The 23,728-nt window shown below is 41.2% G+C and overlaps 1 protein-coding gene across 6 annotated transcripts in view; it reads right to left on the reverse strand.

The window, feature by feature from the left end:
* Positions 1–20,092, reverse strand: part of CEP162 (centrosomal protein 162) — a 36,416-nt gene extending 16,324 nt beyond the window's left edge. For 2 of the 6 annotated variants that reach the window (XM_083497504.1, XM_083497501.1), the window contains exons 1-13: positions 19,905–20,039; positions 18,716–18,804; positions 17,338–17,437; positions 14,008–14,143; positions 10,918–11,067; positions 10,114–10,300; positions 9,262–9,329; positions 8,052–8,134; positions 7,276–7,303; positions 4,317–4,439; positions 3,414–3,599; positions 2,020–2,089; positions 972–1,260 (exon numbers count right to left, since the gene is read on the reverse strand). In XM_083497504.1, the coding sequence (XP_083353630.1) occupies positions 972–1,260; positions 2,020–2,089; positions 3,414–3,599; positions 4,317–4,439; positions 7,276–7,303; positions 8,052–8,134; positions 9,262–9,329; positions 10,114–10,300; positions 10,918–11,067; positions 14,008–14,143; positions 17,338–17,397 (1,380 nt within the window). In that variant the 5' untranslated portion in view covers positions 17,398–17,437; positions 18,716–18,804; positions 19,905–20,039. Of the gene's footprint in view, positions 1–971; positions 1,261–2,019; positions 2,090–3,413; positions 3,600–4,316; positions 4,440–7,275; positions 7,304–8,051; positions 8,135–9,261; positions 9,330–10,113; positions 10,301–10,917; positions 11,068–14,007; positions 14,144–17,337; positions 17,438–18,715; positions 18,805–19,320; positions 19,441–19,730; positions 19,857–19,904 lie in introns of those variants that run through there. The other 4 variants (XM_083497503.1, XM_083497500.1, XM_083497505.1 and 1 more) reach the window with 4 other exon arrangements.
* Between the last annotated feature and the right edge of the window lie 3,636 nt (positions 20,093–23,728).

The following is a 23,728-nucleotide window of genomic DNA, read 5'->3' on the forward strand; positions in this document are numbered from 1 at the left end:
GCCCTGACCTTCCATTGCCCTGCTCTATCCAGGTAGTGCAGCGACACAGCTGTCAGAAGAGTGGCTCTGCCTCACCGCTACTGATGGGCTATACTGAGAGAGGTGAAGGCTGCATTCTTAAAACAATTTGCCTGGAAGTAAGTCCCACTGAAATTGATCTCGCTTACCCGAGTAAACATGGGTAAGAGTGGGATGGAAAGAAGTCTGTTGATAATATTTTAAAGGTCTACTAAGACTTCTTTGATATACAGCTGCCTAGCCCTCAGCTGCTTCAGACACAGAAGACAAGGCAGCTTCTGTCTTCAAAGCTGCATAATCAGAGAAGATTAGCCAAGAGAAGACAGGTGAGGCAGGAAGAGGTCAAGGAGGAAACTGCAACAGTGAAAAAGTTAGAGCAAGGGTCAGCAACCTTTTTCAGCCGTGGGCAGGCCCACCGTCCCTCAGACCATGTGGTGGGCCGGACTATATTTTGGAAAAAAATAATGAACAAATTCCTATGCCCCACAAATAACCCAGAGATGCATTTTAAATAAAAGCACACATTCTACTCATGTAAAAACAAGATGATTCCCGAACCGTCCGCGGGCCGGATTGAGAAGGTGATTGGGCCGCATCCGGCCCACAGGTCTTAGGTTGCCTACCCTGGGTTAGAGGAAAAAAATGGGGAACAATAGCAGGGATTCAACAACAGAGATCTTTACTGGCTGAGCCCAGTGTCTTGGACTTCTTTCTAGGGAGGCTAATTTAGTTAACCATCTTTGGTGCTTGGTGAAGGAAAGTGAGATAAAAATATTAAGGAAAAAATAATCAATCAATTAATCCTTGTAGCACCCAAGGGCCTAACTAGTGAATATTATGTACAATCTGTTTATTAAACAGACAGACAAACAAACAAACAAACAAACATATTATGTGCATAGCTGATCTTTATACTTGCATAAATCTCTTTAAGACACTGAGATGCTGTTTACCTGGTTAGTCTTTTTGTCTTGAAGCAATACTGAAGAACTTGGGAGACTATTTTGCCTCAACACATCATGTTTAAGTTTATCAATCCGTTTGTCCTTGCCAGTCCTTTGATGAGGAATCACTTCACTATCTTCCTTTGCAACAGCTTGAACAAAAACATTCTCTTGTCCACTATGCTGCTCCAATGAACAGCCAATGTTTTGCTTTTCCTGAGCAGTAGCATTCTGCTGCTCTTCCAGTATTAAATGGCTCATTAATTCATCAGTGCCGTTGTGTGTTGCTTTCACAGGGCTACAGAAAAAAAGTGAAGAAAGCACAATCCAAAGATTATATGCATTAGGTTTTAGTTTACACATTATTGTTACGTGACTGTTAACGGGATACATTAAGACATATGGCCTGATCCTGCAGGACGGGCTTTAAGCAGTCATGGAAGAAACCGTGAGTGCTGCAGGAGCTAAAAAGCAGCACCTTATATGAGGCTGAGTGGAAAAGACACAGCTTGATATTCCCAGTTTTCTTTAACAGCATTTGCAGGTAGGGCTGGGAATGTACCTGCCTGAAACCCCTGACAGAGGCAGCCAATGAATGTAGACAATGAATGTAGACAATACTGAGGTAGATTGACCAATGGCCTGACTTAATATAAAGCAGCTTTCTATGTTAGAAAAGACTAGGGTTGGCTCCTACAGCTGGTGCAAAGAGAAGAGCTGTTCACTTATGCTGGAAACTGTGCCCAGTCACAGAACCTGTTCTCTTAGTTTAGCATTCTGCAGGACTGGACCATTAGAATCTATTTCAGGTGCACAACAGCATGCCAGCTTCAAAGTTAAGCCAATAACTGTATTAAGTGAGTACTGGCAGTATGGGACTTAATCTCAGGATTAGGTTTTAAGGACTGATCTGTCTCAACTGCAAAGCACAAACCGCAAGCTAAGACAAACTCCCAAATCCTTTGGACAGAGGTTGAAGAAGGGGGAGGGGGCAAAGAACAAGACAGAAAGAAAGGACATTAATTGGCATAAACTGTGTATTTTCTAGAACGAATACCTTGCAGGGTCCCTGGTAAAATCTGAATCTGCTCTGATAGGTTTCATCAGTTCTTCTATGGTGGGGAGATCTAAGTAGATGAAACGACAACATTCTAGATCAACAAACAGTAATGAAATACTTTCAAATGAAACTCACCCACTGATTCTGTGTTCATGTACGTGCATGAGCACATCCAGTATGTCCTTGGCTATAGGTAGTCTCCTGTTATATGTAGTGTGATCTCTCCTGTCTATGGCATAACATTCCTTTTGTAACAGTAGCAATCCTTTTGAGATATAATTCATAACCTCCCCAGACTATTTACAAACCAATTAATCTTCACTTTTATGTATGTGTTTAGTAACTGTCTTACATTTTGGTCAGGTCTCCAGTATATGCAATCTTTTTTAGTGAATGAACAGTTTGTGTGACTCCTGGGTCAACTTTCACATTACTAAATGAACACACTCAAACAGTATCTGATTAAAGACCTACCACTCTAAAAATGAGCAACTAAATCGTCAGTGCTTCAGAATTTACTTTCATGCGGTGCTAGTATCTCAGCAGGTAGCAAAGACACAGATGAATAATAATTCACTGGGTGGCAGCTTCCACAGCAAGCTGTTGAGGGTCAATGGGGCTAACAGTCACTTATGAAGACTGTATGTGGAAAATGCTCCTCTTTATCTTGGCCTTTGAGACCATTAAGATATTGTTTTATGTTGCGCACTTCTTTTGCTGAATTTGTTCCATTTGGAACATTTTTATGTGCTTTTATGACTGTAATGGATTTACTTGTTTTTATAACTGTATATTATCTTGCTACAACCTGCTCTGGGACCTTATGTTGAAGGGTAGGTAATAAATATTATCAATAAATAAAGGGAAAGAAGCTATTGTGAACAAAAGAATGAGCCATGAAGGATCTCCTTGGAAACCAAAACACTATCCTCAATGCTGAGGAAGACCTCATCAACATCTAGGCAAGTGCGGGTTCTGATGCAGCAGACAGAAGGATGAGTCATCATGGAATTAAAAGGATTTTTTTAAAAAGGACTTTGCCCCTCAGTCTGGCTCAGAAAGTGCTTTTGAAGCCATGAGTGAGTACACTAGAATACAGACTGCATTAACAATTATGCTTGCCTTTGCAACAGTGTGTAGCCAATCTTTTAACTAAACTGTGGTTTGGTGCTAGTGCAACTGCAGCCTACTAAACAGAAGGATTGAGTGCTGGAGATGGGAAAATAGTGTCTCGAGAGGAAAGGTAAAATAACATGATTCCAAGAGAATTAAGGACTCCATCCCCAAGCCACCAGTGTTGGTATAAGCTTGTGCTGGAAGCAATAATAAATCAGGAATCTTTTATGTGCATATGCCAAAATAAAGTTGTATTGGGAATTTTCAATATTTACCAGAATCAGTAGTGGAGGTATTTTTGGGACAGCCTTCTGTGTTTGGTGAAACATCTTTAGCCACGTTGTCTTCTATTTTACCACCATGAATTCTTTGCTCATCAGAATCTCCTAAAGACTGCTCAATATGGCAGTAGGCCTGATGCAAAGCTTCAATATCACTATTCGTTTGTGCACCAGAAATACCTGAGGAGGGAGAGGTGAAAAAGTCAGCCAAGATGAAGTGAGCTGAAATGTCAATAAAGCAATAGCAACGATTACCTAAGATACTAACAGTACAACCGTGTCCACTGAGAAACACGTTCTACTGAGTTCAGTGAGGCTTATTCCCTAGTAATGGATAAGGGATTGCAGCATTAGGTTACAATCCTATGCACACGTCCCCAAGAGTTCAGTAGGACCGACTTCCAAGGAAACAAGTTCAGGATTGCAGTGTTAGGCTGAAGTTCACAATAATTAAATATTGGTTTCCACCAGTGACAAAAATATAAATTACATCCTTAGCCATTAAGCTTAGTAACTAGTAAGAAAAAAACAAAGCAAATCACTCCTAAATGTTTATTTTTCTTTCTCTTCTTCAATTCAGAACTAGATTTTCAAAACTTAGGAATTGCCTACATAATCTTTTACCTTGAGAAAACATTAAGCAATGAAGACATAGTTATAGTTATGCACTTCTAAGCCTCTTCAGTTTGAAATGCTCGATTCTTTCCTGTTGAAATCAATATGACTTCAAAGAGCTTAGCTTTGGCTGAATAAGGCTCTAAATGTTTACATGATCAAAGGGTAATTGTGAAGCAGAGAGAGCTAGACCTGACCAAGACAGACTGCTCTTGCCTTACTTCTGTTTTCAGCATGGCTAACAGATGTGGAAAGAAGTAGTCAATAATAAAGAGGGTTTACCTGTTCCATTCATTTCATCGGCAGCGGTTTCTTGAGGTAGAGGGTGTTCTGTCACAGCTGCATCCTGCTGCTCACCGATCTTTTGCATCTCCAGGGTCGAGTCTTGGGAATCGAGAAGGACAACTAAAGAGAAAACAGAGAACACTGACGTGCAACACAATTGTATCTCCCATACCAGACAATATGAGGGTTACAGACTCTAACCTTTGCTCTTCTGCCATTTCAGTACAACTTTTTAAAGTAGCCACCCCAGCAATCTCAGATGTCCCTAGCAGCTTCTAAAAAGCACATGGATAAGATATATAAGGCGGCAACCCAAACCTCTGGCTGGGAGCAACAGGGCTTGCCAGAGTGGCTTGGCCACATCCAAAGCTCTGTCCCTTGTGCTAGCTTAGGCAAAAGATGGGTGGGGGAGCCTCTTTGTTGTGCCACCCCCAAGACTAGGCCTGTTGCTATCTTGTGGTGGCAGCAGGGCTGGCTCAAGACCCAGCATATCCCCTCCATCCCTTCCTTATCCCTGAAACACCTCATTTTGGTGGATTTCTGAGGGCTGCTACCAATGGTAGCTTCTGCCCACCTGCTATTTGGGTGGGTGCATTGGGCTGCTGATGGGGCTCCCCTGCCAGTGGAGGCTTGGCAGCCAGGCTGGGTGGAGGGACACCTCTGTCCCCTTCCCACATGGTGCACTGAGGGCTTGGATCGCTTTGCTTGATTAATAAGTGAGGCTAGGGCCCCAGGCCAGAAGATGTTTCAAAAGTGGAGAAGGCATTCGTGATAAACAGGGTGGAAGGGGGAAATGGATAACACAGTTTTTTATAGTAAACAATTCACTATAAAGGATTTTTGAAGTACAAACTCCAACTATGGCTCTTCACTACTGGGCAATTGCTTCAAGCCCTTACCAGATTTAGCTTGTTTTCCCCAGCGGCGTAGCGTGGGTTGTCAGCACCCGGGGCAAGGCAAGTAATTTGCGCCCCCTAACCCGGGGCAAGGCAAGTAATTTGCGCCCCTAACCCCTAACCTGCCGCCGCTGCCAGCTTCTTGCTGCTGCCTGGGCCGGGTATTCACAGTTCTACAAATCTTTGGCGCTGGCTTGCTCCATTAGTTTAACTTGGGGGGGGGTGAGAGAGAGATTGCAATCGTGCTATGTGCACCGAGAGGGGGGGCACGGTTGTAACGCAGTGGGGGGGGGGAGAGAAGAAGAGAAACTAGCAGGAGAACCTTGATTTCCCTCTGCAGCTCTGTGGGGAAGGAGGGCGCAGACTGGGCTCCTTCCTCGCCACAAGATCCCTCGGCTGGCCGGGGCCGCGCTCCCCTCTCCCGGCCGGCAGCGCCTGCAAAGGCTGCGGGTTCCGCTGCTCCTCCGTCTCTCTTTCCACTGGTAGCGAGAGCGGGTGGGAGGGGGCCACCCGGGAGCCGGAAATGGGTGCCAAATAAGGAGAGCGGGGGCCTGGATCCTGGCCTTGTTTGGCGCTTCCCCTCAGCCGGTCGCCCAGCCAAGCCCGCGGCGGCGGCGAGGCGATGCCCGCGCAGGGGGGCGCCCACCCCTCGGCCCCCGCCCGGCACTGCCGCCCCAGCACCTGCCCGCTCCTCCCAAGGGGCCTCCTCTCCCTCCCGCCTCTTCGCAGCAGTCCTCGCGGGGCGGACAGGCTCGACTCTCCCCTCCCTCTTGCGCCCCATCCCGCGCCCGATCCTGGCCAGGCTCCGGCTCCGGACCTCCTTGCTAGCGCCTGCTACTCCCCCTGGTCACCCAGCCCGACCCCTCCTCCCAAAGGAGCTGAGCCCCGAGGCTCTTCGGCGACTCTGGAGGTGGCGAGTGCGCCCCCCCAGATGTTGCGCCCGGTGCGGCTGGCACCCCTGGCACCCCCCACGCTACGCCACTGGTTTTCCCCAAAGCATGGGATAAATTTCATAGCTAAAGGTGCAATTAGGCACCCTTTTTTGGAAGAAAGTCACAATGAACTTGGTGGGAATTGCTTCTGTGTAAAAATGTATGCAGTTGGGTGCCACATTTCTCATAGTAAGACAGGTCAGAAAGATAGCAGTGCAAGGAAGTTTACCTGACCATGAACTGCAATAAAATATAAATATATCGAACTTAATACAAATATATATTAATTATTTTACTGGGATTGTTTGGCTTATAAAATTATTGTTAAAGCCAACTTGGCACCCTCCTGTTATTCTGGATCACTCCTGACCATTGACCATACTAGCTGGAGCTGACAGGAGCTAAGGTCCAATAAATAGTACAGGAGGCATCACGTTGCAGAAGGCTGGTTTAGATTATCCAGCATAAACACAATTTACACATCTGAACTACTTCTCAAAATGATTCTCAAAACTCAAGAACAATGCTCTATGCTGGTTTCAGTTACTAATAATTTGATTTCAGACCTTGATCATGTCCTCTCAGATAAAAATGGGGATTAATAGCAATAAATACTGATGACTCCACTGTTACTACATTAAGGGAGGAGATGATTTTTGTTTATTCCTCCTTGCCCGTGTGTTTACTTTAGTTTATCTAACAATAAATGACTGTAAGAAAAACTCTAAGCGGCAGAACCCTATACTCCCTTAAAAGGTCCTCCAGAGATTTGGATGAGCCTCTAGAATAATGGGAGAGGGAGATTGGTGAACATTTGACTTCTCCCTCCTTCTACTGGATCTCAGTCCCTTTTACAAATGGAAGGAGATACTCAGTTCTAGAGCTAACCCTGATTCCAAAAGGAAGCCAATAGTAGGCATCAATTTGGAATAAAAGGAATACCGTTTACTTCTACAGATATCTGCAAAGCATCTCTAAAGCAAATGTCGCCAGCACAAAGGTCCATTTAAAAAGTATGGATAATTTCTAACTCTTTTCACCCAAAATTGGGTACAGCAAAGCCAATCAAACATTCAAGCCATGTGCCGTATTTTTAACACGTTTCCACATCTTGTAATTTTTTTGTACCTTCAGCCAGCATGCCAGTCTTTTCTTCCTAAAAAGTTAGAGAATATATATGAATATGCATGATGTGAAATATACATATTTTTATTATCTTGAATGCTTTAGATGGTGAGCATATCACTGCTATACAACTACAGTGCAGGGACACTAATCCTGCCTTTATTAAAATAATAATAAGGCACATATGTACAAATGGATTTCCATCTCTCTTCCTATTACATCCATATCCTGCAATTCACAAACCTTTTTCTTTTCTATTTTGTGACTGAGAGTGATGCCTGGGCACTGTTAATGTATTTTTGGTAACATGCCTTTTATCTCCTAATCTTTTTCTGCATCAGTACTGCTACTTATCCAGCCCCCCCCCCCCCCAAGTCTGCTGCAGTTTTCAGATTACATTGATCTTTGTCACACTGATTATTGTCCTTTGTTTTATTTCTGGACTGTAAAAGCACGCTGAGAGTTACAAATGGGACTGAATGGCCAGATATTAAATATGACAGAGTCCACCCCTACCCTAAATAGCAAGCCTATCAACTAAATAGTATCCATTACGTCCGGACTGGATGCATCATCATCATCATCAACATCATCAGCAGCATCATCATCTGCTACCCTACTACCAAAGAACCTAATGGGCCTTTAGTGTGTCTGAATAGGATTGCACTGTAGATGTCTGGTAAGTTCTTCGTTGGGTATAAGCGACACTAAAATCACAGGGCTGACTTATAAGTAATGTTCAAAACATGAAATGGTTCTGGCTTTTCCAAAATGCTTACTTTAGCTTCTGTCACAAGAAGTTGCTCAGCTTTATTCTCTTCATTAGATTCTGAACCTTCTTCAAAATCTTCACTATAATCACCTGGAATGTGTATGACACAAGGCATACTGTTAATTCCTTGTAAGAAAATAGGACAAGCCACCCCCCTACATCTCTATATAGCTCTTCCTTGGATCAGATCAAACGGCCAGGAAGAGATGGATACAAGAAACAGACTGGAACCCTTTTATTAGCAGATTCATTCATGAGTAAGCAGCTCAGCTCCCTCCTTCAGCAGACTGTGAACTGCACAAATTCAAGTATTAGACAAAGCTTCTGGGGGTAGGGATAATCTCTTGACCCTCCTTCTAGCAGAAAGAACCTGGATGGTATGAAAAAACCCAATACTTAAACCCTCATCATTTGGAATAGAGTCCCTTCCAAAGTGCACACTGTACTCTGCAAAAAAACCCCTGATATTCTGCATTAAGCACTGAAAAATGTTCTTCAGCATCCACCAGTTCTGTAATATTTCCCACATGTACTGCTAGATCATAAGAACAACCTTCTTTGATCAGACTAAAACTTTCATCTTGGGTTGGAAGACATCAAGCCTGAGAGAGACTTTCCAGGTCCTTCTGACTAGACCTTGGATTTTTTTTCTGTAGGCCATGCCCCTCTCCAGGCCACACCCTGTTCTTCCCAGACCCCACCCCTCACCAGTTCTGCTCCATCCTCTCCTTGAATGCTTTTGCATGACTGGAGTGTATCCCTGGACTGTGATAATGCCTTTTGCTTATCTGGATTAAGAGAGGGGTGTGTATAGAACTTCTGAGTCGCAGGAATTTATCATATGGCTCAAGGCTAAGAGTCATGTATGTTGCTCCACTCACTTTTGTCTCTAGCTCCACCCATGAGGCCCCTAGAAAGTTGTTTATGAGACAATGCGGCCCTCAGGCTGAGAAAGTCCCCCCCACCCCGATATATCTGTTTCAGCACTCTGTTACCCATGATGGACAGCAATGTGCTTTCATTTGTCTCTGGTAACTACAGCTTTATTGGCTCTGAATATGGGCGCTCCACTTTAGGCTGTCGTGACCTGACCTGCATGAATTTATTAGAATTACTCAGTTTTAAACAACATGGATCATTCACTTCATAAGTCAAATTATTTTCCATAAAATTCTGTCTATAAAGCAAATGATAATAAAACACTGAATTACAGTTACCAGATTTTTCATGGTTCCTTGGTTCATCTTCATTGCCTTGTTCTACCTGTTTGGCTTCAGAGTGATTTCTGCAAAATATGACAGTATTACTTCTAGAAAAAGGTCTCTCACTCAGCAGTATTAGACAGAACAAATTTGTTTTCATGCTCATAGTTCAGACTGCTCTGCTGCTCTGGTAGTTAATAGCATATCGTTCTAAAAATTAAAAAAAATCTAAACTATGCAAAATAGACAACTTTGCAAGTAGTACAGAACTCTCGACACTAAGTCATGGCCTGTTTTAAACATTGGCTTAATAGCAAATGTGCCTTCCAGCCTTCCTGCTTCAATGTGCAGCACAAACAGGCTATAGTATTATTATTATTATTATTATTATTATTGACTTACTGCTTGTTTGAAACAAAAACAACATTATCTGGGTCCACGTGACATTACAAGCCATCCCCTGTGTGCAGAATCTACGGGGGGAGTCATAAGAGAAGGCGAGGAATACACTCACAATTAAGTCACGTTTTAAAACAGGGATGAGGAACCTGTGGTCCTTCAGATGTTGTTGTACTACAACTCCCATCAACCCCAAGTACTGGCCACATTGACTGGGGCAGATGGGAGCTGGAGTCCAGCAACAGCTGGAGGCCTACAGGTTAGCCACAAATTCAATCAGAATCTTGAATACAGTGAGCCATAAGATGAAGATTTAATTTGTACAGTTCAAAGCAGAGAATTGAGGTTTCACCATTAGAAAAACTGGAAATTATTATGCCCTGCTTAAGAAACTATTACTGAAAATATCACAGGAATGTTTAGAGTTCTGAATATTAATAGAACTATTAATTTTTATTTTAACTTTACCGTAGAAATGCTCTTAATCCTTCAGAATCATTGGAATCCAGCTCCTTATTCAATCTAGAATAGTCTATCGTAGATGATGCTCCTTTCTCAAGATCAGCAAAGAACTTCTCCTTTTCCTCTTGTTCTTCTAAAGTATCCAATCCGGCTCCCAAAAAGATCTCATGAGGCCCTGAAGCCACAACTGAATCTAAATTTAAAAGCACCAGAATATAAATAAGTACAGTAAATTAATATCAATTTTCGTAAGAAGGTCATTGCAGGGGGAAATTGTCTAGTAATGTCCAGGCACTGCCTTAAGTGAGAAATCAAGAAAATGCAAAGACAATGCCCCAAAATGCGTGACTTGATCTTAAACAAGCCTATTCTAAAAATACCAGAGTTTCATGAGCATTATACATTTATTGAGTGTTTATGAAACTGGCACTGAGTGCTCACAAAACTCTAGTGTAGTTGTGTATAACTTCATGGAAACCAATAGAGAAGATGTTCCGCATAGGAGAGCTGCACGCGTGCACCAGAGCTCCTATGTCTGGAACAGACTGAGGGACTGAAGTAATTTGTAATGAGAGCAATTCAGAGAACACTAAAGGACTGAACAGCACTATACAACAGCAATTGATTGCAGCATCTCCCAAGTTTTAGTGCCAGTGTAAAAATAAGTATCATATTTTAAGGGAGTCAGTTCATATTCAACATATCTACCTGTTTAAAAACACACAACACCACACATATAATTTAACAGTTATTTAATCAGCCAAATAAAGCTGAGCGGAGAGGGAAGTTTGAGGTCTGAAGGAGTTTTACCGTTAGTTTCCAGGCTATCTTTGCTTAAAGAAACCGAAACCCCACTAGGCTGCTGGAGCCGACTGCTTCCCACATGATCTTCGTCTACTTCCAGGATAGCATGAGAAAGCCTTCGCGACTTCAGAAAACTACTACTTGTGCTGCGCATTCCTTAAAACAAAAGGAGGAGGGGGGAAGAAAAGTCTGACATAAAAATCCATGCTGGAACACAGTTTTATTTTTGGAATTTATATAGGTTGCCCCACAACACTGATCTTTGGATGCCTTGCAAACATAAAATAGATACAATAAAAAACAAATTATAGCTTTAAAAACAACACGTCAGCAGGGATAGAGATAAAACCGGTTTCATTGTAAGGCTAAACAATGCACAACATGTAAACAGTGGTTTACAATTGTGAAAAATCACACATTTTTTCAGGTCTGAAAAAAATCAAAAAGGTGTTATCAGGCACAGAAATAATCAAAAACAAAGTGCAAGGTGAGTCTCACCAGGGAGGTGGTCACATAGCTGCAGCTCAACTACTGAAAAGTCCCCTCCCTAGTAAGCAGCGTCTCTGAAGAGGATCTCAAGATTTGGGGAGGTGCATGTGGGAGAAAGCAGTCTTTATTTTGGAGGAAAAATAAAAGTGCACTGTATTACTAAGGTGTCAAAAATCCCTTCATTGGTCCGTACAGTTTACGGACTGTCTAAAAGCTTCTTGAGGGCTGCAACTGGAAGAGATAACCAATACGTCCCCAAGGCCCACATGGAAGCCCATTCTGCCAGTGCACAGGGCTCTCTCGATTCCAACTATGGATTTTTGCTTTCACAACTCTATTTCACAAAGCGCAACTTCATTTTCTAGATTATTTCTAAAAATAATGGACATTCACTCACGTTAACTCCTACAACACTGGCTCCTACGTTATAGCTGATAACTAGGTTCGAAGTTCTATTAATAAATCATTGAAAGATTTTTTTATTAAAAAAACCCTAGGATATTTCATAAGTTGCAAAATGAGTAACTAGATTCAAACATAGGCCAGGAAACAGAGCCCTGCTTACTTAATGAAGCCCATTCAGTGGTATATTGATTGATTAATAAAAAATATTTATATTCTGCTGTACTATAAAAAGAAAAACATCAAAGCAGTTTACATCAATAATACATAAAACATGCAATAAAAGTCATATAAAAAAGTTAAAAACAGACAACAATTTATAGCTGTAAAAAGAACAGGCTACATTCAGTGAAAAGGCTGTATGTGTGAATAGTTCTTTTAAATAATAATTTTAAAAATCATACTGAAAAACCAGTTTAGGCTTGTTACCCTTAGTATGGTCATGGTGGTTGTTAGCAGAGATTTCTTCTTTGTTAGAACACACACTTTTCTTTGCCTTAAGGGATTTTTCCAGTGTTTTGTACTTAGCCAATGCCTTGCTGTGGGATGCACTTGAAAAGGGTTTAGGAGCAACTACTTTAACTACGCACAAACAGTCACAAGTGTACAGGTAATGGGTTAGAGACCAAAAAAAGAAGGGTAAATTTTGTTACCAAGCTGAAAAAAATGACTCAATATCTAGCTATTTTCACACTGCAGCTAGAAGTGCACCACAATTAGACAACTCCTCTAAAACAACACTACACAGTTCTTTGGCTAAATTACGCTTCCTTGAAGTATACACCAAACTATCTATTTAATGCTTTACAAGAAATATTGCACGTGTTCATGGAGTCAGAATGCTCAGTGTAAAAAAACAAAACTAGTTTGCTCCAGCACTGTTTGCAATGAAACTTAACAGTAAAAATGAATAAAGGATGTGATTATAATAACTGGTCTAATATTCAGATTGAATTTGTGCAATCCTAATCCCTGGCTGAGCACTGCACCATGCATCATCTCTACACATAGCTCACAATTACACAATTCATACCATATTTACATACTTTTGTATGTTGCCTAAAAAAGCATGAGGTTTTTTACCCAAGTCAAAGTTGCGTTCACCAGATATTGTTGGTGATAGCACACATAATTAAAGCCAATATTTGTTTGATCAGAACTGGTATCAAACAAAGGAAAACCATTATTTCTGGGAAATAATTGATTTTGGCTTGCAATATAGCACAACTATTGCAAAGCTGATCTCTAAAAAGGGGTAACTAAATCTAGTACCAGACTGGTTATTTGAAAGTGGTGATTTGTTTTCACTATCTTCAATCATTTCATCTTTTGCCCCAATGAGTTTCTTCTCATTTTCTTGTTTGATAAATCTGTTTGTCTTAGAAACTTGGGAAATGAGAGAAAAACAACATGTGTAGAAAGCCAAGGAAGACATCACGTCAATTTTTTTTTTTTTTGGGGGGGAGGTTATCAAAAAGCAAACAAGCAAGTTAAGTCCGAAAAAGGATTTAATAAACGGCAGGGGCAAGCACCTTTGAGACAGCATCAATGTCTTAGCATGCCAAGTATAGAAGTCCATGACTGGAAACAGCCACCGCTAGCCAATGCAACCTTGGCTGAAGACCAAAGGAATCAAAGTACACTATCTCAATCAGCTGCCATACTTTCCTGACTGCACTCTCCATGCAACACTTTTGTCCTCGGGTGACCTTGCAAATCCTTCACCAAATATGAGGCCCAAAAGAATGTGAATTCACTCCTCAGGCACTACTACACTTGAGTAGGTATAAGGGAGAAACTGATTCACAACTAAATATGAGCCTACCTAATTTGTGCTTCTGGAACCAGTATGTGACCTGGAAAGAAGCGCTCAATATACAGAACAGTCGTTTTCTTAAAACAAGATGTTTGTACAAGAACTTTGCATAAGTAAAATCAAACAGTATTCAGAGAAAATGTTTTGCATGCAGAGGCTGCAACGCTCACCTACTTTGATACACAGGTTCCACAATGGCTTGCTTGAGTAGTCTGTATTTTAAGAACAGCATCTTTAAAACTGAAAATTACTTTATCTAACACAGGAACCTCAATAATTCTATTTGTAAAAAAATAATCATAAAAACTATGATCACAAAAGGCCTTGATTGCCATCTTGTGGTCACAAGTAGTAAAAACATTACACAGAATCCAGACAGAATTCATTACCATTATCGGAATCGTCCTCGGATATCCACCACGGCACAGGATTCTTCTTCAGTTCTTTATTTGTGGCCTGCCCAACAGTGTCATGAATGCTGGATTTTTTCTTTGGCTCATTTCCAAGTGAATCATCTGAAAGGGACTGAATCAGAAGCAAGAATCACTTGTGCTGTTACGGTTTATTTTCTTGGGTCTCCATAAAATAGGACATGAGACCTGTTCAAAGTTAAGCTTTTTTGAGACCCACTGATCTCAAAGAGAGTTGAGCATATGGCAGCAATTCAATGGGTCTTAACTAATATTGATGATCAATTCCATGGTAATTTACCGGAGGATCAGAGTACTGATATTCTATGGTAAAGTGTGATACTTGTGCGGTTTCTTTCTAGCCTCTCTTTTTCTGTTTTAGCTGACAAATTAATCTCTGACTACTCCCCAGTATTTCTCATCACTGTCATTCCTGGGAAGGGAAAGAAAGACGCTTATGTACTTGTAGCAGAACCTGCAGACATATGCCAAGGACTTTCTGTACAACCATATGCAGAACACAACAATTACCCAAAGGATTGCTTGCAGACTTCTAAGATCACTTAGATAATGTGGGGAAATTTTTTACTTGTGGCACTGCACACTACAGAATATCATAGGATGGTGACAAAAAAAAATCATCATTTTCCAAGGTTTTCCCTACACTTTAGAATGTCTTTTCTTCTGCTGTATGTGACACAACATTAATTATTTGCTTCAGAAGTCTTGTAAAGATGTATCTGTTTGTGCAGGCTTTCCCTAATCCATAAGATTGAACACTGAACTACAGGTCTTCTGTTTTATCTTTTATTTATTATGAGATTGTTTCACTGCTTTTATGTTGATCTGTACTGCTTGTGAGCTGCTTACAATTTTTTTTAAGTATCATGTAGTTTAGAAATGATTTTAATTAAATACATTTTAAAGGTGTATTTTTTAATAAAGTCTAAACACAAACCATTGTTTGGTCTTACATCTGAATCAACCCACAGTAATGTACATAGTATAGACTTTTTCCAGACATTTCAAGTAGTGAAACATAGCATATGAAGCAGTCCTTAAGTGGCAAAGACAAAATAACAGCATTTATTTCTACTTTTCCAAGCTATTGAACTATCCAGAGAAAACAGATTTATGTTTTTAATATAATTTTAATGCACAGCATATAAATAACAAAGTCAAAGTTAAGTTCTGTTTTTAAGGCAGAGCACAAGTTCAAATGCAACACTGAAGCCACAAAACAACTGCATTGGGAGCTACTGACAGGTGCTTGATGCAAGTTCTGTTATCACTTGCTATTTCTTTTGCAACTAACTGCATCCTCTGCTCAGCAAGTGGAACTAGGATGATGCCGATACTCCTCAGAGCATTGTAACTGAAGAAACTGAAATGTCCCCAGATGTTTCAACAGAGATCTGGAAACCTTCTATGTCTAGCCATCTTGTCAACTTCAAAAACAGTAGAGTAACAGCTGGGAAAGAAAACACTTACAGAAAAAAAATGGCATTACGGGTCCCTGATATATAAATTGCATGAACATGACCATAATGAGAAAGACTGAAAAAAGAAAGGAATTATCCAGGCCTTTTTAGCTGTACCGTCCAAGCCCCAGTTTGATAGACAAAAAGACCCCCTCTGTATGTCCGTGCAAAATCATGAACTATACAAAGCAGTTAGATAGCGGTGAGATTTGGATCTAAATAACAATGGTTCTTATTGGAAAGCCAAATGTAGCATGATAGTAGCATTGAAAAACTAGCATACAGTGTAATTAAATCAGGTTGCCTCATTAATGGCATGCACCATGAAGCATTTTGCAAAAAATAAGAGTTGCATCCAACTAAATAATAGAGTAGACACACTGAAATTAATGGACATGACTAACTTTATTTATTTCAGTGGGTCTATCGTGAGTTGGATACAACCCTGAGTGTCCACACAATGTGTGGGTTACAAGTGTGTGGTTACACTTACACACACACACACACACACACACACACACACAATGTGCTTGTAGACATGCCATATAGGACTATGCTTAATAGCAGCATGGGAGGCAGTACTAAAATACAGATAAACACATTCCTCAAGATTCCAGAGAATGTACAAAATGCAGTTGAGATATGCACAGTGTCCAAGGCCTGTTGTAGTCAACCAAGTCCTACTTAGAGCAGACCCACTAAAAATTAATGAACTTATGTTAGTCATGTCCATTAACTTCAATAGGTCTACTCTGAGTAGGACTAGCTTTGACTACTGCCCTACATATAAAAGGAGGAGTTCAACATCATGCTCTTACAAACATTCCAACTGTGAAAGCATTTCTGCTTGTCTGATGAAACAATTTCTCCTCTCCTCCTGCTGTGCACTGTTCTGGAGTTCTCTGCAGAGCTGATTTGGGGGCTGGGCAGGGAAGTTCCATTACACTAGCGGAAGTCCTTTATCAGGCTTTCACTAGCAGGACGAGTTAGTTGAATCCATTCCATTGTTCAATCCAGAGTGCAAAACACTGAACAGATTATGTGCACATTCTCAATGAGGCCTGGTGAATGTGCAGAATGGCTGGTTGCTATGTGCATTAACTGCTGAACTTACATTACCCTAACATATATATGGCAATGGTTATGATGTGCACATTGTAGTTGCTTCTCCTCTCATTAGAAAGGAAGCAGGATGTGAGGGCGATCTGGCTGCGACATCTGTCACCCCATTGATCGCCAGGGTTGATTCGGCTGATCTGGCTGGCTAGGCGGGTGTCCCCTTCCTCCCTCACCGCTCCATGTGCGTCCCTCCCGAAGCTGCGCGCTCGGTGGAAGAGGACGACCATCCCAGATAGAAGGAGTGTACCGTTCTTCGGTCAAGGGTATACGATAGCTGCGCTCCCCTGCTAGAACCTCCAAACAAGCTCAAGAAAGGAAGCAACAGGATCCCTGCTATGGCATCCAATAAAGAATGATAACCAAGAGAAAGAGTCTCACTGATGGATCATCCACTGTCACTGTTCTCACAGTGACTAGCTACAGAACCTTTCATTTACAGGAAATACTTAACAGTCAAACGCACTAATAAAGAACATGATCTGTTTGTTTACACCAAGCTCTGTAAAAATTAGGAACAAGCTAAAGAGAGATGTATATTTTGCCATTTCTCATAAAAGAAAATGAAAGCTCTGTCTTCCAAAAGTTAATTCCATAAATTCCATAAATCGGAATTCATCTCCTGTAAGCCAATCATAGATGTTAATAAGTTTAGCCAAACTGCAGGTATGTCTCTGAAAGAATACAGTAAAGAAAAAAAGTATAACAATACCTCTTTCAAAAACTGTTCAAACTGTTCATCTAGGTCTTCTTTTGAAAACCGGTGAGCCATAATCAGCAACTGCGTTTAAACTCGCAAATCCCTGAAATTACTAAGTAGATAAGAAAAGATAAGAAAAGAAAAGAAAAGAAAAGAAAAGGCATGAACAACAAAAACAGAATAAAGCACAAATTAAATTATTGCTGCCAAGTATTTGAATTTAATGTACAACCCTCCAATCTGCTCTTAGCATACTTGTTTGACAACCTTTAACAAACCATTCATGCTGGAGTAGATAGGCCCTTGGTCTGACCCAACAAAACTCTAATGCTCTTTAAAGTCATGCTCCGAAAGTCATGTACTTCTACACTCTTATGTAAATACCAGAGTCTTAAAATGAAATCTCTTCTTACATAAGGTTCTATCCGGGGAAGATTGTAAGCTTGCTGGAATTTTGTCATTTCTCACAAGAGAGACTGAAAGCCATGTCTTCCATGAGTTAATTCCAGATCCTCCAAGTGTCCCTATTTACCAGGATATCCCTGACTTAGAGAAGCCGTCCCAGTTTTTTATTTGATCCTGGAATGTCTCGCTTTTTCTTAGGATGTCTCTATTTTCACTGGAGAAATGGTGGAGGGTAAGGAATTATCTGACCCCCCCCCCCGCCATCTGAAGGCAATCCTGTATAGGGAAGTTTTTTTAAAAAATGCTTAATGTTTTATTATGTTTTTATGTATGTTGGAAGCTGCCCAGAGTGGCTGGGGCAACCCAGTAAGATGTGTGTGGTATAAATAGTAAAATTATTGTTATCTCTCTGCGGTAGCTTATCTTAAAGTTTTAAGTGTCTATACTATACACTTATTGCATTTATAAATTTTAAATTTATTGTTGTACATTGTTTTAAATGTTTGTTTTCCTTATGGGATTGTACCCCCAAGTGTGTTTTATAAGCTGGTCTCCAACCGTAATAAATTATCTATCTAGTAAAATTATCATTATGGAATGGGACGTCCCTATTTTCATTGGAGAAATGTTGGAGGGTATGTAATTCTATTAAAATGAATTCTTATCTTGTAAGTCAAAACCCGTATTTTGTTACGTTACTCTATAAAACACATTGAATGCTGATGGCTTCATATAAATAAATAAGCAAGCAAACAAAACAATTATTTCCAATAAGCCATTCACTCCATTCAACTAACACAAGAGAAAGATCCTGAGATTGAAATAGTTAGATGTACCATGTTTTGCTATGTTGTGCAACTTGGATATCTCCTTAGCTATGTTCTAGTCAAAGATCTCAAATATTTTTGTTCAGATAACTAAATATTAGAAACACTTCCCAAAATGTAAATAAAGCAATTGTCACTATGAATACAAGCAAACTTACCTCTAAAAGACAATCCCTTCCTGAGCCAATATGGGTGAACAACAGGCCTTTAAACCTTCCTCAAGTAATTCATGATCCAGGAATATGTACTATATATATAAAAAGTAAACGAGAAGTGTCTTGATTGGTCTCTAATAGGACATTTTAAAGCTCTCCAGATGTGTCAAGTGCTGACACAAAATATCAAAAACAAATCCCAATTTGGGAAGTTTATCACAAAGCACATTTCCCACATCTTGCTCATTATTCTTCTGAAACCTACAAGGTAGTACAATATAAAACAGGAATGACTGCAGAGAATTCAGTTAAATAAGGTATTGTTATGTAAGCACATGGAAAAGGTCTCAGAAAACACGGTAAGAAGATTACAAATGCCACCTCTCATGACACATAATCTAATCTGCTTTTTTTAAATAAAAAAGGCACAAGAAATAATATTGTATTGCTTTACAACTACGGTAAGTACGGAAAGAAAGAAAATATTTCAGTCTTTTGTAAAAACTAAAAATCCTATTCCTTCATCTGCAGTGCCAAAATTTATCTGCATTTATCATCAAATAAATTTAACAGAGTGTCTCAGGAAAGTTTACATTATAATCCTATACCTGTTTTAACTCAGCCCTTTGAGTGCAATGGTGCTTACTCCCAGGAAAGCATGCATGGGACTACCACCTTATCCTGAGCTGCCAGCCTGAACCCACCTGTCGTACTGAACGTAATTAGCCCTAGTGAAAATCAGAGAGATCAGTTTCAACTGCGTGGCCCAACTTTACGCAGACTTGCGTATATACCTATAGATGGATCTGGGCCGCTTGAGGTATGAGCGATATGGATTCGCGTTGCTTGATGGGGCAGAGGACAATTTTAAGTGCCCAGCATTTTGTTTCCAACGCTGGCAAGCGAGGGAGCGCGCTTAGAAGTAGGAAATGCGGGGGTGTGGGGGGGAGGGCTTTACACCTGATTCACAGGGAGACAAAGGCTCCTCGCATCTGCCACACCTGTTGACAGCTCTAACCTTTTTGCATCTGCTTATTCCCTCTTCAAGCTCCCAGCAGCGACCATGGACCTGCCCCCTCCCCGCTCCGGCAGGGCTGAGAGGCCTCGTCATAGGTGGTCCGTTTCTTTCTCACCCCCCCCCCCAGCCCGAGAAGGCGACGGCTGGCTTCTAAATCCCCTCGCGGGACTTCACCTGCCGAAGCGGAACTCTCCATGGGACGACGAGGGTCCGCGGAGCGACTCGGCCCTATCCGCGCCAGGCGTCAACCGCCGTTTCCTAGGAAACGAGCGGAACTCGCCGGGCCACCGTAGAGCTACGGGCTACGCGATGGTCACGTGAGGCAGCGCAGATGGGGGGAATCTACATGAGGGGGAAGGGGAAGAGAAGCCTCTCGCGGTCACGTGGTACAAGCGGTTCCTTTCCTCTCGCTGCCCGCGCGCGAATTAAAAAAACAAAAACCCGAACCCGTTTTATCTCAGCGCGTGATCCCACTTGCTGGAGGGGATAGCAAAGCGCTGCACTTTCAAATGTTTAAAGCCTAAATAAATAAATACCGTTTTTCACACCCAGGTAGTAAAGCTTGATTTCTGCTGCCGCCTTTTGCTTGAGGCAGGGCGCGCTGGTGCTCAGTCGCAGCCATCATGGTAACAAATCGGAATTTCTGCATTGATTTCTATGGGGAGCTCTTCGCGGGAGAGGGGAAAAGGAAGTCGTCGCCTGAAGCCAGCAACCGGCCCTGTGTCTTAAGTCGAGCCATAATCCAGGAAAGAAACAAAGCGCTTTGGAGGGACGGGGGCTGAATGGAAGCATCGTCAATGCAGTGCTTAGGGAAGCCAGGAGCCGCCTAACGGAGGGAAGGAGAAAAATGCACGGGGATAACTGGGTGTGGGGCGGCGGCCGGAGATAGACATAGGTGAGCAAAAGGAAACTTCGAGAGTTTCAACTTCTTAAGACAGCTTGCTACTGGCCGTGTCGATAACATCAGCACCGTAAAAGCATTCTGCAGACATCATTGACTCTCCTTGTGTCACATTTTCTTGAGAATTCTGTTTTTGCTTTTGCTATCATCGAAGCGTTTAGCATTGAAGATGATCGTGCCTAGCAAACATAGCCAGTGGCCAAGGATGTTGGAGATGCAGCTCAGCAACATCTGGAGGGCGAAAGGCTCCCCCCACGACACATACCAGGAATGCATCCCCCTCAGGCTTCCAGAGGGGGTCAGTGAAAAACACACCGCTGCAAAGGAAGTACTGGAAGGCTAAATAAAAATAGTTGTGGTGATTGTAACATAGACAATAACCATTCACAGCCTGCTTGTGAAATGCCAGATCCAGGATTAAATTTGGGAGCAATTTTCCTTTGAACTAAGTGGGGCTTCCTTTTAAGGAAGTGTGCATGGGCTTTGGTGTAAATCTTATGATAAAATCTTATGATTAAAAAGACCTTCCAGTTTAACATCAGAGTACAGAGTTAATGCTATCTAGTGTTGGCTCAATCTTCACAAAGCTGGGAAACTAAGGACAATGCCATAACAAATGCGTCTTGTAATCAACATGCATGTTGTGCAACTCACAAACTGCTTGCTTATAACTTGCCATTCATGCACCCACACTTCATTAGATTAACATGTGGGGCAGGGTGTGGGGTGTTCAGTGGGGGGAAGGTACAGGTGGGTCTTCAGTGTGAGGTGTGTGCGTGGAAAGTTTCTTTGTGGAGCGTTTCAGTGTGAGATGGCGTATGTGTGCAGCATTTCAGTGTTGAAGTCCACGAGAGAGGTTGTGTGTACATCAATAGATAAAAAACTGAATGTGTATAGATTAGGGGGGGGGGCTGTCATCATGATCCTGCCCCCTGCTTGCATGTTCACTCACCTCTACACTGCTCTGCATGAAGAGAGATTTGCTTTCTAGCAACCATACTCTGAAACTGGAGGCAAACGATTAATGGAAAGAAAGTAAAAGTCAGAGGAAGATACAGAGATGTTTTCCTCAAGCAGCAAAGCAGCAAGTGGGGATAGCCAGACTATCCTATGTATTCATACATGGAAGTAAGTCCTCTTATGTTCAATAGGACTTGTTCCCCAGTAGTGTTCAGGATCACAGCCCAGGCCTCTTGTGTACAGCTGCACACACTTTACAACAAGTGGGGAATCTGTGGCCCTCCAGATATTATTGAACTCCAACTCCCATCCTCCCTCATCATTGGCTGCACAGACCAGAGCTAATAGGAGTTGGAGTCCAACAACAGCAGGATGGCCATAGGTTCCCTCTTCTCTGCTTTACAATCTAAGACACTCTATGGTGAAGCCAAGATGCTAGAGTGGTTTACCAAAACTGAAGTAATCTTAAATAAGGGTATTACATTGGCAACAGCATGAAAAAAGCAGAGTTCGCAACATTTCAGAATTGTAAAACAATGTGTTGTTTTGGAATGGATTTTCAGTGTCACTGCTCAACATGGCCCCATCTGTCTCTGCTTTGTTCAGTAGAGACTGGGCTGGTGGTCCTCTGACAAATTTGTGGCTAGGTTAACTTCAAGCCTAATGCTACAATTGCCTAAGGCAGCAGGAGTGAAAATTCAAAACTTGGGCTTTGTTGTTCAGTTCACAGTAGGCTGCACTTCCAAGTATAGAAAACAGAGGTCTTTCTATTTGCTCATCCCAATAAAGAATTATTCCAAACTTGCTATACATGCCATAGATTCAGATATCTGTAGCTAATGTTGCAACAAAACCAGATAAATATGTGGAGAGGCTTTATTGAGAACTAATTTGACTCACCCTTTTCTTCTTATATGTGATAATTGCATGCGGCATTGAAGTCTCAGTTCTCTCCCGGTTTCCACCTCTCCTCTGTATTCTAATTTTATTTTTCTACTTTTTACATTCATTATTCTTGCTGCATTTTCTATGTGCTTATGTCAATTAATGACCATTCTGTATGAGAAATGACTATCATAATAATAAAGTTTTTTTTTTAAAGAAAAAAAGGAGGAAAGTACCCCAAAGCGAGATCACTCTTGGGTATTTTCTTCAGAATTTGTTAAACAATATGTTTTATGATAGAACACTGCAGCAGTAATGTAGTGTGTGTCTTTGTGTGTGTAAACACGCACATTGTATGTTTTATTTCCAAAACAGAAATATGCTCAAGTGGTGATGAAGCTTTAAAAAAGAGAAATTGGTGAGCTTGCCTGAGGCATCTGATTAGATAGTATTTCAGGACTGAACTTGAAAATATGTGAAATCAGATATTATGATAATAAATCTTAGGCCATTTTCAAAGCCATGTGTGTTTTTTTTAAAAAAATAAAAGGTTAGAAGTTTCATACGAGATGAAAAGCAAACAAACAGCAGTGAATGGAGAATTTTCCTTAAACTGTGCTCTCTGTTTGTGGCCACTGCTGCTACTTCCTTACATGACTATGCAATAAAAATAACACACAGCATCTGCAACCAAAAATAACAAAAGGGCTTACCGCACACGTACAAGCCACATAGCACTCAGAATTACCATTAGCTTCCTGGGAGGCATTCATTTTTGTAAAAATGAAAAATAACCTGTAAATTCAATAGTTGTTATTCGCACATCATAACACTGGCTCTCATGGCACTCCCTGGGACATGTTTGTGTGAATTGATTCTTCCCTCCTCAATATATGAAGCAAGCAATAAAAGTAGTAGACTGCTTCACCCAGAATAAGTCCTATCAGGGACAGTGTCTGCCTGATGTAATGGCTGCTTCTGGTTATATTTCCAAACTTGTTATTTTGAAACTATAAGGAAAGCAGCCAGAGAATAGCCATAAGCACTCAAATACAATAGTATGTGACTATGAGATGTCTGGAGTGGAGTGAGGTTCTTGAGTTCGGAAAAAAGATTTCAACATCATTTGCTCATCATTCCAGAATTACAAATGATGTGTGACTTTGACCATTTCTGATTTCTGGAAAATTGTGACTGCATTAAAAAAAAAAAAAAAAAAAAAAAAACGGGACAAAAAATAAATCTGATATTC

This window comes from Podarcis liolepis (genome assembly GCF_965112155.1).
Source record: "Podarcis liolepis genome assembly, chromosome: 3".
NCBI lineage: Eukaryota > Metazoa > Chordata > Lepidosauria > Squamata > Lacertidae > Podarcis > Podarcis liolepis.